Here is a 14,922-nt window from a genome sequence, read left to right as displayed (position 1 = left end):
CTTGAACTCTAGATTTTTCTGGGGTTTTCCTTCATGGCCTGCCTCTTGTATTTCTCAACAACTCAGTTTTCCCCAGATCTTCAGCTTTGATGGTAATGAAAAGGCAAATAGGTCTAGAACGCTCATTCTGAAGAGTTCTAGTCAGAAAGTGCCTGACAACTGGAATCACACTTGGTGCTGTGGTCCTTCTGGTTTTCTGGCCATTGACATCTCATTTACTAAATAACCTCCAAGTTTTGAAGCTGCTGGTCTGTCAGCAGGAGCTAATGGTCCCATACCTCAAGCCAAATGCTACTCTAGGCGGTGATGAAAGAACTGTGTGGGACTGTTTCTGCTCTCCACTCCCTGCAGGACGATTATGAGTTGGTGAAACCTGTCAATACAGACAAAAAAGCTGCTTATGAAGTACACATATGTATGAATGCAATATAAACACACTTTTAATTCTTTGGCAATGAAGCTTCTGCTGTTTATCATAGATAAATAGAAATTTCCCCAGAAAATGCAATTCATGATGCATGGTGGCAAAAATATGCAGGAAAGGTTATTATATAACATGCAAACATAAATAAGTTGGGGGTCTATTTAGAAATATGTCCTTTCAGTGTTAGGTACATTATACTAGGTACTTTCCATTTCTTTGAACTTTCAATCATCTAAATAGAGCAAACTAGAATAAAGATCAACCTTATTTCGGTTTTTGGAAAATACAGAAAATACATTCTTTTTGAAAACTTTGAATAGTTCTTAGTAAAACGTGTTCCAATTTAAGCAGAGAAAATAGCTGGAAAAAGAAACACCAGCCTGTGCTACAAGATCAGTATCAACAAACCCCTACCAAATAAAGGGATTTCACATATTGCTACAGTCTATGACTTTGTATTCTTTATGGAGATAACAGTCTTGGAGAGGGAGGTTGCTACAGAATGTTTTTAATGTATCCCCCAAGGTTTTAATGAGAGTGCAAGACAGCCCTTCTGATCAAGGCTGCCAATAAGATGTATTGAACAGTTTCATTTTTTCTGCACTGAAACCTCCTCACCTTCTTTTCTCTTCCATGAATGTTCCTGAATGAATAGGGTAGTTTGCTCCTCTGAAATCTTCCAAATAAGCTTGCCACAGGAGCTTGGGGGTAGGCAACATAATTCAAGCGGTAGCATAGCATAAAGTTTGGCCTTAAATAACTCCTGGATTATTTGCTGCTAAGGGGTTATTTTGCTCATGGGTGAAGGCCATAACCAGTTAACAACTAAAACACAATAAAAAAATTAAACTTATGAACGCTATTATTTTGACATACACAGGATGCAGCAAATTTTGGGCACTTGGTGCATGGAAGAGACACTGTGCACTGCAGCCAATAATTGCAGAAACGGTCACAGTTCCTTGTATAACTGTTACTTTTCACTCCTGCCCTTTTCAAGTCCCATAATATCTTCCTGGAAGAACTGGAACTGACCTGACTTGAAGACAGTTACTGAATGTGCTTGGAGCTTAAGTATCTATTTTATAGGTACTCCAAAGTAACCAAAAAAAATCTAATTAATATTTTTAACAGCACACATGCTTTCAACTTTTACTATCAGCTGGTAACTACAGAAGCTTCTGATTTAACTGCATGTGCAGCTTAAAGAAATAACACTGCAGAAGTTTAGACCATTACTGATATAATATTTCACATCTTAAAATTTGAAATAAATTTCCTCTTTCTCGGCCTGCTTACCACAATTCTCCTTTTATACATCCACAGACCATACTAGTTCCTTTTGTCCTATCAGTCCTCAATATTGAGAACAGCTATACTACATCTCCCAAATCTTTTGCAGTCTTTACTTCCAAGGTCAGTGCCCCTCTAGATGTCAGGGATTATCCAAATTCTCTTTCTTCAGAACTACAATCTTGCATTTTGCACAAGTAAAACACCTGATCTGAACAGAGCGCAACGTAACAAATGGAGTATACAATTATATGTGATTATCCTGTGTTTCTATCAATCCTTCAGTCATCCAGAAAACAGATAATCAGCAGTAACTTTATATTTTTACTGCCAGATCAGTTATGAAAATGCTTAAAAGCATCAGCCCTCCTATGGAGGTGATGCTGCCGCAATGAAGAAGATTCTCAGTTAACTACTGCTTCTTGATGTCTGACTGCCAGATCTTAATTTGCTTAGTATGTGCTCTGTTGGCACTATGCATTTGTACTTGTAATATCTGCTGCCTTACAAAATCTACCTGTTAGACTTGTGCAGCTGCCTTTAACCTCCAAACCTGTAATAATACCCTTAAAGATTGGTATGAGGTTTGTTTGACAAATCCTACCTAAAATAAAACTATATTGATTGACATTATTTTTCTATCCTTTATCAACCACTTACCTTGTTTTACTAAAGAATGATAGAAACATAGAAGATAAAATGCTTCCTTGTTTTAATATTGGCAAAGCAATAACACTTTTCTAGTCTTTGACATTCACCCTTCACAGGGTACCCTTTACACTTCACAGTTTTTTAGTAATTATCAGCAACCAGAGACCTCAGTCAATTCTGCTAAGGCTCTTAAACATTTTAAACCGCATAAAATTTGGGTATCTATTACTCCTAACTGGTATTCAATATATTTCTCAGTTATCATTGCACAGGAAAGTACTTTCATGGCCTCCTATGGCAGAAGCGCATTATCCTGATTGCTTCCAAATGCAGAATAGAATTGAGTAGTAATTGCCATGGGCAGACCATCTCCCCTCTCATACTCCAGGGAGGGTCTCTACACTATGGTTACCATGGATTAACCTACCAAGGAGGCTGGACTGCACTGAATTTGAGCTTTAGTGTTTTTTAATGTACTTTGCAGCAGGTCTAAACAATACCAGTTGGCTATACTCCTTTGTACACTACACCAAGTGCCTGTTAAGAGGAGGGACTTAGAATCCAATCCTTGCCCTCGGAGGCGTTTCACATTTGCAGTGTTGTCTATGCAGAGAATTAATACGAAATGACACCTTTGTTAAAATGGAAGACTTAGAGGTTTCAAGTCCGGTTCCTAGGGGGGATTGTAGTTACAGAGATTTGTGATCTGTAAACATCAGATAATAAAACTCAGAAGATTTTCTCCTGTTCAACCTTTCTGGGTTTCACGAACAGCCAGGTAAGGATCAATACTACACAGCAGAGATCATGCTGTAGTGCAAGACAAATTTTATCTTACATTAATAAAAGCAGAACTGTACGGTTATTACGTTAAGCCCTCCAGTATTAAGTGATACAGGATCCACTGCTGTTCATCCCACTAGAATGACTTGTGTAATTTCATTCAGCCTCCTCACACGTGCCTATTACAGAGTGCGTGAGGTTGTAAGGGGCTTCTGGAGATCATCCAGTCCAACCCCCCTGCTCAAGCACAGCCACAACAGCAGGTTGCTGTGCCTTGTTTTTAGATGGCTCAGTTTCAAGCGGTAGCACAAACATGAACTTGTCCCTTTCTGCTCGATGTGGAAAATCGTATCTGGCATTGATTCGTACTGTGCTAACAGTCCACCTTTTCTTGTACCTGCAAAGCTATCTTAGAAGAAGGATAGGACAAGGTGTATTTCCCACCTACTTTGGGAATGTAACTCATGCATGGCTCAGAGCACAAAGATTAAGGACTCTGAAGGTATCCCTACCTCTCCTCCTTGATAACTGAAGACTTTCAGACAAACTTCTAAGCTTAGATGCTATGAATATCTCTAATTGATATGGTTTCTAATCTAAACTAGGCTGATTGGTACTGAATCTACTATGGACTGATTCTTGCTTATGATGTACTGCATGTTCTGAGGTGCTTAGGGACTTGCTGAGAAGTACACACAACAGTCACAAAGGCATCTATGTGCTGCCCTGCTAAAGACTGTCCAGAAGTGAGGACTTAGTGGAATTCATAGTGTGTGCCTGAACACCCATGTTCCTTGGACAGCAAGTGGGGAGAGCCTAGAGTCATCAGAATTTAGTGTCTGCAGTAATGAATGGAGAGACACCTAAGGCGGGTGTCAAAAAACCCCCCAAAAAAGAATGTTTAAGGCTAGCCTTAAATAAACCGCATGTGAGAAGGAGAGAGTGGTTCACTTTATCAGTACAGCTTCCCTACAGTAGAGAAGTTACTGCACTCAATGTAAGAGTGGGAACTGGTTTTACAATATAGTAAAGTGCCCTGGTTTTACAATATAGTATCTAATTGGAGAGATATAACTTGCATTTAATATACAGTGATTTAATATCACTTTGCATTTACATCCTCACTCACTGCACATAATTTCCTATTGCAGGCAAGCCTTCTCATAGTTGCCAGAATAGTGAAATGTGTGAGGACTTTGAAGGTGTTTGGGTTTTTTTGGCTAAATAGCCTTATAAATGCTGTTAGATACAGGAAAAAAAAACAGCTTATATGGCTCCTTGAGCTATCTGGGATAGCTAATTCTGCTGTCATCACCGCTTTCCAGATTTTCATATTGGGATTACTTTAAAATTGTACTTAAATCATTGGCATCTTCATATAATTCTCAGAAAGTGATTTGGCATTTCTTAAATTCTTTTGAGAACTCTCATTTCTATACCCACAGATCAATGTTATTGCTTGAACAAGTAAACTCAATACGTGTTTAATCCTGTCCTCTTCAGTGTCTGATTTACAATGTTACTAATTGCATTTTTAGATTCTCAACACTATTGGCACCAATTTCTGCTACTCCACAAAAGGAGCCAGTTTAATAATTACTCTGTATCAACCCCATTGTTGTGAAATCAAATTCTCAAGGAACTTTATGGATAACATGCTCTGTCAAGGCGCTCTTGTTCAAATTGCTGCCAGCATGATGTCTTTCACTGTTAGTTGTTCCTTGATGGAATTCAATAAATATTCATTGGCAGAGTGCAGTGTAATTGATTCAGCCACTTTCATTTTTTATCAGCTCTGCAGGATACCACAGCCTCTGCAGAAAATCTCCAAGATTTGCCGAAGGTTGACAGTAAGAAGCTTTGGAGATTCACTTGGTTAAAAAAAAAAAGAGAGGGAAACAGTATCTGTTATCGCTATGTCTAATATTCACTGTCAGGAGAAAAAAAAAAGCTATATGGTTCTCTGGAAGAGTAACGTGCCTTATACAACACTGTAAAAATTCATAAAGTGTAATTTTAAATGAAATGCTGATATCAAGCAGGTTTATAGGTAGAGAACAATCACTGATACGCTGAAAAATGATTTCCAATAAAAATTAGGCATATTCCATGCATATTTATTTCTATTCATTATACAGAAGATTTTCCACTACCAAAAAGTAATGATTTACATTCATCATCAGTATCTACCATACAATAAAGCTAAAAACTTTTCTAAAGAGTTCAAAGGGATTAACTCCCCTTACCATATCCACAGCTATATTGTTTTATTATGTTTAGGATTACTGTAAGTGTGTGCTTAAATGAACACCCCAGTTCGGCAGTCCTGTTTGTTGAATTTGGCCTCGTACATTAGTGTTTCTGAAGAAACAGTCAAGGTTGATCTTACCTCTAATACTTCATTAAAAAGTTGTCAAATTGCAATATGCAATACTATCAAAATGCAGTAGGTATTAAATGCATATCTTCAGTATAAAAGTACAGAATTTTCTGCTGTCAATAGATGCTTCATGTATGCAGCCTACTATAATCAGACTTAGCAGTTCATGGTATTGTTATTTTCCATTGCCTTTCAAATGTACTTCATTTTCAGAGTTCATACAGAGTTGGATACCAGCCCTACTGCTTGATACCCATTAGCCTGTTAGCATAACCATCATCTTGCTGAGTTTTCGTCTAGTTTTATAAGTAATCCCTCGGTGGCACAAAAAGGGGCATGCAGTGTCAAGCTCTGCATCTACCAGAGTGGTTCTTTTGCACGTGTATAGCTTTAAAAATACATATACAGATCAAATTCTTTGCTTGCACACACTGATGTTAAAAAAAAAAATAAATAAAAATAAGGTAACTACACTGAGTTCAAAAGACCAGCAGAAGAGTGTTAAAATCAGTCATGCAGGCAAACTGGGGCACATAGTTAATCTGTTTTTCTTCTATACCTGTTATGTCAACTTTACATCTATCGTGAGATAATTATTGTGAAATGAAACAAAAAAAAGTTCTAACAATTTTTTTTTCTTTGTCATTCACTTACTGGAATGCCAGTGAAGGTAACTGGAGGCGACTGCCAAGAGATGCTAAAGCTACTGCCGTTAGGAGTGAATTTTGTTGACCCTGGAATGTTCACCGGAGGAGTGGCCTGTATGAAAAGAAAACATTATTCCAGTAAAAAGAACCATTCCTCTTCCAAAGCATTTCAAAGAATCTTTCACTCCTTGAAACTGTAAATCTACAGGACATGTTCAGAGGTGAAACATAACTTCACAGTGTTGGTAGTGACAACTGTCCTGAGCAGGATAATCATGGATGAGGCCATAATGAAAGAACATCTTCATATATCACTACTCTTAAATGGTTGTTTGGAGACAGACCATAGATCTCCTGAGAATCCATGCAAAACCTTTAAAAGCTAGGTCTGATAAAAAATATGAATTCAAACACTATGTATAAAAAGCTTCCTAAAAAAAATCCTGACAGTAGAAAAAAAAAATTACAAATGGTCTACTGCTCCACAATGACAAACAAGGAAGTATTTAAACTGATGGCAGCTGGTTCAAACAACCAAAGATTGGATGGAGAGGGTTTGGGGACAGTAGGTTTAATAATCAACAAGTTTTGACCAATTTACATTTATCAGATAAATATTCTTAAAAAAAACCCTAATTAAAACAGCCTTCCCTAATGAAAACAAGGAGCTAAAAGCATCCTTGGGATACAATAGTAGCTCTTAAAAGACCAAGCTAAAGCAAGTATCTGAAAACTGTTACGGTCTTCAGAACCATTTATTTTCTTTCCATCTAGGTTGTAATATCAGGCTCAGATCATTGAGCATCTTCCATTTTATGCCTTCCTAAGCTTTCTCACTGGGCTCTGAGCCCTCTGCATTCTTTCTTTTCTTTCTCAGGACATCTTTTAGAATCCTTTTTTATTTAATGCAGTCAGGAAATTCATAACTTTGCACTTACTCTGCTTAGCAAGAGTGTGAGCAGCCACCATGAACATGGGCTTCCTTTGACTCTTGAGAGTCAAACTCTCATTACAGAAAACACTTTTTGGTTTAAATTTACAGCAAACTTGCTCCTAAAATTGAGCTTTCCGTCGGTCTTTCATTTGTCTGTGTCTTACAATAATATGACACATTTATTTAAGAACTGCTTGTGTTTGAGGCTGCTCAAGTTGTCTCACTGCTTCACAGAACAGACTTCTTCCTTGAACAGCCACACATAGAAGGAGTGATGACAAACTACAGTCTGATAGTCCCCATTACAGATAATCTTCAGGGTAAACAGTACTGAAGCACTCCTGTGGAGTCTCTTCAAGGAAAAGAAACCAAGACCACTGAATGACTCCGTCCACTGCAGTTATGCTCTACACGCTGGTGAGCCTGCGGACAGCTCTGAGAGAATCAATACAGACACACGACCTTCTCAAGGAAGCAAATGTCTACTGAGCTCCCTAAAATACAAAAGCCTCACTGAAAGACATCCAAAAAAAAAAAAAATTGGCAACTCCAGATGGTACCAGTAGTGCTTTACCGCATCTCTCTGTAAATGGGATTCAGTGAATGACCACGGCATTCCTGCCAAAAACAGCTCATGGCAGCTTGGTAGAAAGCGAGGCAGTGCCTCTCTTGAGCACTCCATTGGGGTGTTAGTTCAAAGCCAGGATCAACACAACTACTTCCTCAAGCATTTTAATGAGACTTGCAAGGGAAATCCTAAATGCTGAAAGGGGCCACCTACAGTTAATCTGTAGCTAAATTTAAGAGGTACAGACACTGGTTTCAAAATGAAATGTGAAATATGAAAAGTTTAAAATGGGTTTAATTTTCAGTTGCCTAAAATACCATGGTGCTTAACTTTTTTTCATAGAGCCTAAATTTCTAGAAACCTTTATCTAATTTCCAGTCTATATATATTTGTAGTCATTTGATAATTATTTGTTCACACGCCAGCGTTACTCTTTATCTGAAATAGCATGTGCTTGTTCTTTTTTCCCCCTCCTCATGTTTGTCCTCTCACTGTCTTCACAGACAGCAATACTATCCCCTATCAGCCCTCATTTTGTATTGATTGTTCTAGCATAATCTTTCCTTGGTTTTCCTCCATTGCTGTTCATCTTATTTGCTACACCCATCACAATTTCTTCAAATTATTCACCTAAATCTTTCCTCATCCACATGACTAGGTTGGACAAAGAAGCGAGGAACTGCTTGATCATTTGCCCTTTACTCCTTTCTTTCTACAGATATTATATTTGCCATGTTTCCTTCATCTAACTTCCAATTTTTGCCTCCACTGCCACTGAAGTAATTTCCACTTTCATACCATCATATGACAGACCCTCTTTATCACTACACCTCAATTACATACTTTGTTTTAATTTTGATACAGATTATATTTTAACCAGAAGTTTAAAAAAAAAAAAAAAGGTTTTCAGATTCTGTATATCGCTCACTCCACCAAGTAAACTGAATGAAAGACGGTAGCATTAAAGATGCTGATGTCACCTTCCCTTCTTTTCTCTTTTACTCAACAGATTAGTCTTAAGAACGCTTAAATGCTAGGTGTAAAAGCTGAGTTTAATTTCTCTTCTTTCTGGTGAGAGCTGAAACTCCACCTTCTCTCCCAAAGAGTGCTCTTCTTGCAGGGCTAGAAAGCTTCCGGCACAGGCTTCCTCTAACCTTCTCCAGAGAAGCTGTTCCGTTTTGCGAGGAAAACCTAAATGTTAACTGGGGCAGGAAACCATGTCTCCCACTACCAATATGAGTTTCTTATACAGTATTCATAGTCACTCCTCTCTGATTAAACATAATGATGTAAGGCTCAAACACATGTAGTCTCATATCATGGGATACCTCAGTTCAAATCCTTTTCAAGCAGCTGAAACATTTGAATTGGGATTTCCTTAATCAAGTGCTTTACTCAAAGGCTGGGAAAAAAAAAAACACTGGAAAAGGCTGACATTTCCTTCCCCTGCTTTGTGAAAAAGGATTGAGTGAGTGTCCAAATTCCAGGAAAGAGTTTCAAGACTGAATCTGAAATGAAGTGAAACACTTCCCAGCAGCCTGGAGTTGGTGCCTTGCTCTCTGAGAGGCAGAGCACAAAGACTTTCTCCCTTGATCAGTCTGCAGGTAGGTGTGCTACCTGTTGCAGCTCCCATCAAAGAGGTTAGACTCCAGCCACGCGCTCTGCAGTGCCTGGGAGTTTAAAACAAGCCTGTGAATTCTACATCCTTTTAATGGGTCTATTTCAGATGTGCAACAAAAATGCTTAATGTACACAATGCTGTTTATGAAAGTTATTGCATCTGATAAAATTTAAGAGTATTCATTTCTCTGCTATATGAGCAAATCATGCACCACACTACTTCAAAGCCTCCAGTCTTCTTTTCTCATTTGGTATCCAGACCAAAGCATGTCAGATTTTAGTGCACTTTTACAACTGATGCTTTCTGTCTGAACTTAGTTTGGAAATTTTTGGAAAGGCACCTTGGATCTGATTGGCTTTTTCCCATTTGAAAAGAATTCTCTAAGAGCAGGAGGATACCTTGTACGCTTTTTCATTTTTCCTGCTCTACTTCACATACGCAAACTGACATCTTACACCGTACAAATAATGGAAATTAATTGTTCCTGGTAACCTCAGGGTATTTCCTACAGACAGATCCAGTACAAGTAGGGCTGAAATTAAAACTCTGGAAGGGATTCAGTTGACTGAATGTGGGTGTTTACAACACAGGAGACTGCATCTGAGCTTGTCACCCTGGGCTTTCTTTAGAGTCAGTAGAGAACTAACTGATTTAGTCAATGGACTATATAGAGCAACTTTTCACTCTGAAGTAAGCTCCAACGCGTAGCTGGAAAAGTAGCACCTCAAACTCCACTGACCATGGTGGGAGCATAAACAAATACACAGCTAGCTCAGAAGCAGAAATCTAAATTTAAGTGAGATGAATCTCTTGGGCTGCTCTGCAAATCTTTTTAACCCACTGAAACCAGACTTGGCTTTTTAAAATCAAAATATAACGAGTAGATATTTGTTAATATATTAATCGAGTCAGTATGTTCGATGCAGTTCACTCTCACTAGCATTACCTGGTAAGCATGGTCCGTGTGTACGAGGTAGAGGTTGGTAGGAGCTGAGCGGCTCAGAGGTGTCATCAATTTAGTCTCAGTTTTGGCACAGGAAGTTTCAGGACGGATTGCATCTTGGGTAGGAAAGGAAGGAGGAGATGCTAAAGATGGAGAGACTGGAGAAAGACTGCTTAAGCCATCAGCTACTGAGTCCGTGTTGAGCCTGATTTCTGTATAGTAAAAATCCTCCTCTCCATCGCTGTAGTCAGACTCCCCTACACGTCTGTATCAAGACAAAGAATGAAGGACTCACTAAATGAAAGCAAGAACCCTAAGGTGAATTTTAAGCTCTAGCATGTGCAAACTTATTCATACTGTCAATAAATTAATATTCCTAGTTTCAACCCTACCTACCTTATCAGCATTCTGACTGCAGGGAAGGTGAGAGAAAAGCAAATCATCTAGTCTTTGCAGAAAAGAAGCAGTAATTAGTTTTTTTCTCTGTGTCGTTCTTGACTTGTTCTTTCATCTTGGACTAGAGGCTTAACTTCTAAGCTTAAAGTTGAAATATCAGCAAGTATTTGCTTCTCATTCCTAACTATTGATGTTAGCAAGGATCTCAAAGCACTTTGACTTCAGAAATAACCAAGTAGCCATAGAAATACTGGTAAAAATAGCAAACCTGGGCAAGATATACTTCAGTAATAAAACAACAAACAATACATAATTTTATCATGGGTTACTTAATCAAATATAGTTATGGCCATGGTTCGCTGTAACTTTCCTTAGCATAAATGAAAAAGTCTCAGCATGCAACCCACTCAGACACAGGTAGAGAAAGGACAAATAAGGGCTAGCTGGCCAGTGCTGGACTTTCTGGCCCTACTGTCCAGATGCAGACTTACTGAGGGAGGAGATGTAAAACGCCTTAGTGTCCCTGCCTCTCCTTGCACCATTCGCTCTACGTTTGATTGCAAGTGCTAGGAGGTAAGCAGCCCTACTACTGCTACCAGAGTAGTAGTTCCCAGTAGGCTACACATTATCCAAACAACCCACTATTTTGGCACATTCCCAACCCACGTGCTACACAAATGTAACTCATGTAGCTCAGACATGCACGTTTCTGTCCTGAATCTTCCACACGGGAAATATGGGAGCCCTGGGGGTCATCCTGTTCACACATACATAGAAAAGTTGAATGCTGCCATATGACAACGCTGCTGTTCTAGGCATTCACCCCTAGCGGATTTCACAGCCTGCTTGTCTGTATAGATCTTTATCTGTGGTCCTCTAGCCACCAGTTACTCAATAAAACTCACTGAGAGAGCATGGCTTCAGCAGATCTGAATGGCTCTGTCAAAAGTATCCTGTTGGACTGAAGCAAGTCCTTCACCACAAATTCTCTCTCCAGCAAAGTTAAAAGCTCCATTTTCTAGGGAAGTTCTGCTGTTTACTTCTATCCCTTCAATGTCACTAAAAAGATGTCCCAACATCTAGGACATACATATGTTGTCCCAACATAAAGGACAAAGAGCAACATTTGTAACTGTACTCTAGGAGATATGTTCTCTATCTCTCAAAGCCTCATTCTTCAGAGCCTTAGCCCAGTATCAGTTACTACCACCTTTCTAAGACTTTCCTGAGCTCCACACCAGAATTCTTTCTTCCTCCTGGTCACTTTAATTTTTAAACACTGGATAACATAGATTATAGAATAGAGACAAATTTTCACATATCTAATAGGTGAAGGCAACAGAAAAGGGGAACAAGAAAAAGAACCAAGGAATAAATATACTTGGCAGCCAACATCTAGACAGCTCTCCTTTCTTTATCTCCTCGATATCCAGACTGGCTCCCAGACTGCTCTCTCAATGCCAGCACAAGGCAGCATGAATCCTCATTATAATTATGCATTAGAGAGCTAGTTCACTCACTGAACTGCACTGGAGATTTTAGTTACAAACTAAAGGTCTGAAAAAACACTTACGTCATATAAGATTGATTAGCTTTTGCTTCTAGCCCAAATAACATACATGAGGAAATTGCAGCTCCGTTTCATTTTCAGTTTTTTTTGAGTTAGTTCTACTCAGATCTAGCACAAGCATCCAATCTAATGAGAAACAAACCTGGAAAGTACTCATACAGGACCTTGACACCTGCCACATTTCACACAGCTTCAGTGCGGATGCAATATGCAGATAATCTTTTTCGCTCAGTATGCGCTATCTGTCAAATGTCGCCGAGCTGCAAAGCCCTTAGGGGAGCGCAGCGTGACCTAGAGCAGTATTTGACCTTCTAGCAAGGGTCACAGAAGTTTACAAGCGATAAGAAAGCGTCCTGCTCCTGGAATGGGTTCCTGTTCACCTTAATGCACTACTTTTCACCAGAAACCTAGAAATCTGAGATGGAAAGGACCAGGACAGGTCATCTCCCTGGCAAAGTGGGACTGTTTCCCCCTCTATACCAAATCCTTCTGACTTCTGAAGACACCAGTCTCTTACCCAAGGTGAATGGTCCGTATGTGTTTCTGAATCCCTGCAGCTGTGCTCAGTACCTTTCCACAGTTTTTCCACAGGCATTTGAACATCACCTTCATTGAGTTCTGAAAATTTTAAGTAAAGCAATATATTCTTCTTAGTTAGTTGCACAGAAGGAGGGAAAAAAAACCTAAACAGATAATAGTTACAAAATATTTTATTTTACCTCTATTTTAAATCAGCCCAAGCTCAGAACCTCTAATCGTGCGTTTATAATGACATAATACATCTGTTAACAGTATAATCCTATTGAATTCAACAGGAGCAGCTTGAGCCAAAAATTTACCTCTCTAGTCTTTTTCCACGCCTTTTTAATTTGCAAGTATCGGTTTCTGTCTTCCCACAAAAAGATCTAGACAATATAAAAACTTTCTGTACTTCCTTGGAGTCTTACTCTCAGAGGACAGCTGACCAGGGCTTCTCACTTAACACAGAGTATCTTCCTAAAGCAAGGTGTATACTCTAACGACTATTTTTGCTCATGCATTCCCAACGCAGAAAAAATACGGCATCATGAACCTGTAGTTTCTGCTATGACAACATTCATCCAGAGAGCACGTTAAAAACTAATTTTGTTATATTCAGAAATTCCTATGTCCTTTAATTGGACAGGAGAATTTCATCTGGAGTTTGCTGGACTTTTTTTTTTTTTTTTAAAGAATACGTGTATAATCCCAATATAATATCCTTGTGCATATATAAATTCATTGGCCTGAACTGAGTTATCATTGAAGTAAAGCACAGCAAATAAAGCTATAAAGCAGTCCCACTTTCAGTATTTTGAAATACACTGGAGAAAACTAATTATTAGTCCAATTTAAAGCACAGTTTGTGATAATGAGCAGTACAGCTTTTAGAATTTTAGACATTTTTTAAAGCTAAAGCATTTAAGCTGAAAATGAAACCTAAATAGTTAACTCATGTTATTACAAAATAAAATTTGTGCTTCTCTAAAATCATTATCTCTGCTAGTACAGAACATGCATTATTAAAGAAAATATGAGGAAAAGCTTCAAAATACTATCCTATAATTTTAGTTACGAATAAGATTAAACGAATACACTTAAGTAAATGCTTAGTTTCTGTCTACAATAGAATAGGACTTCACACTTATTGAATTTGGACCCTATGGAATCACACGCTAGCATTTGATAACTTTCAGCATTTGCTATTAAGACAACAATTAGAATACACTTTAAAAAATCTCAGTTGCTCTCAACTTCTTTAATACAAGCTGATGGCAGTAACGTGCTCGTAGTTACTTGGCAATCTAAGAACTCATGTTTGAAAAATAGACGCTAAGTGCTTCAGGACTTGAGATACTTGATCATCAGTCAATACCGTTTCGAAGAAAACCTTTCACCTTAGAACAAATTGCACATGAACTCTCTACACAATTGTTTGATCTGAAAATACAACTACCATTCAAGTATAGAACTATTTTTCCCTAAAATTATACATAATCTATCTAGTAATTCTAAAAAATATTTTTCTTACATTTCTAATAAAACATATTACTGAACACTACAATCATTTTCAAAAATTAAATGGTTTAGAACTCCCAATAGGATAAAGACGAGGAATATGCTCACTATTTACATCTTAGGAATTCCAATATGACATTATAGACGTAGAATGTTTACTGTCCATCTCCAATTTGATGGTAAAAACAATCTGTTATCTCTATCATCTTTTTAGTTTTATTATCAATGCTGGGAGTCTGCAAAAAAACATTCAGTTTAACATAACCAAATGAAATCTCACACAGTGGAAACAAAGAACATAAACTATGCTGCCATGCCTGACTGATCAAAAAATTACCTAATCGAGCTTTAATGCTTTATTGTAACAAACAGAACAAAATGATTTGCTGAGGAATGATTACATAAATGAAAACATTTAAATGTTCAACTTTGTTAATGGAAGCTGACGTTTTCCAAATACGGAATGGAATAAACTTCTCGTGAGTAAATGTAAAGTCACCAATCACTCTATTTCCCTGTTTATGACTTGTGATTTTACAGCCCTAAAGAAGAAATAACTTGGAACTTTTTTTTTTTTTTTCAGCAGCTTCTAAAGGTACAAAGTTGTACTCAGATACAGTATCAGGCTGGAGCCAGAATGAAAAAAAACTAGAGGAAATGCAGTTCATCTGTGAC

The 14,922-nt window shown here is 38.1% G+C and overlaps 1 protein-coding gene across 1 annotated transcript in view; it reads right to left on the bottom strand.

The window, feature by feature from the left end:
- Nucleotides 1–14,922, bottom strand: part of ZNF704 (zinc finger protein 704) — a 102,150-nt gene that overhangs the window by 13,307 nt on the left and 73,921 nt on the right. The window contains exons 5-8 of the mRNA XM_068932447.1: nucleotides 12,728–12,828; nucleotides 10,248–10,509; nucleotides 6,186–6,290; nucleotides 279–373 (exon numbers count right to left, since the gene is read on the bottom strand). Coding sequence (XP_068788548.1) covers nucleotides 279–373; nucleotides 6,186–6,290; nucleotides 10,248–10,509; nucleotides 12,728–12,828 — 563 coding nt within the window. The remainder of the gene's footprint in view (nucleotides 1–278; nucleotides 374–6,185; nucleotides 6,291–10,247; nucleotides 10,510–12,727; nucleotides 12,829–14,922) is intronic.

This window comes from Struthio camelus, chromosome 2 (genome assembly GCF_040807025.1).
Source record: "Struthio camelus isolate bStrCam1 chromosome 2, bStrCam1.hap1, whole genome shotgun sequence".
In the NCBI taxonomy this organism is placed as follows: Eukaryota; Metazoa; Chordata; class Aves; order Struthioniformes; family Struthionidae; genus Struthio; species Struthio camelus.
This window is presented reverse-complemented; position numbering and strand designations above follow the sequence as displayed.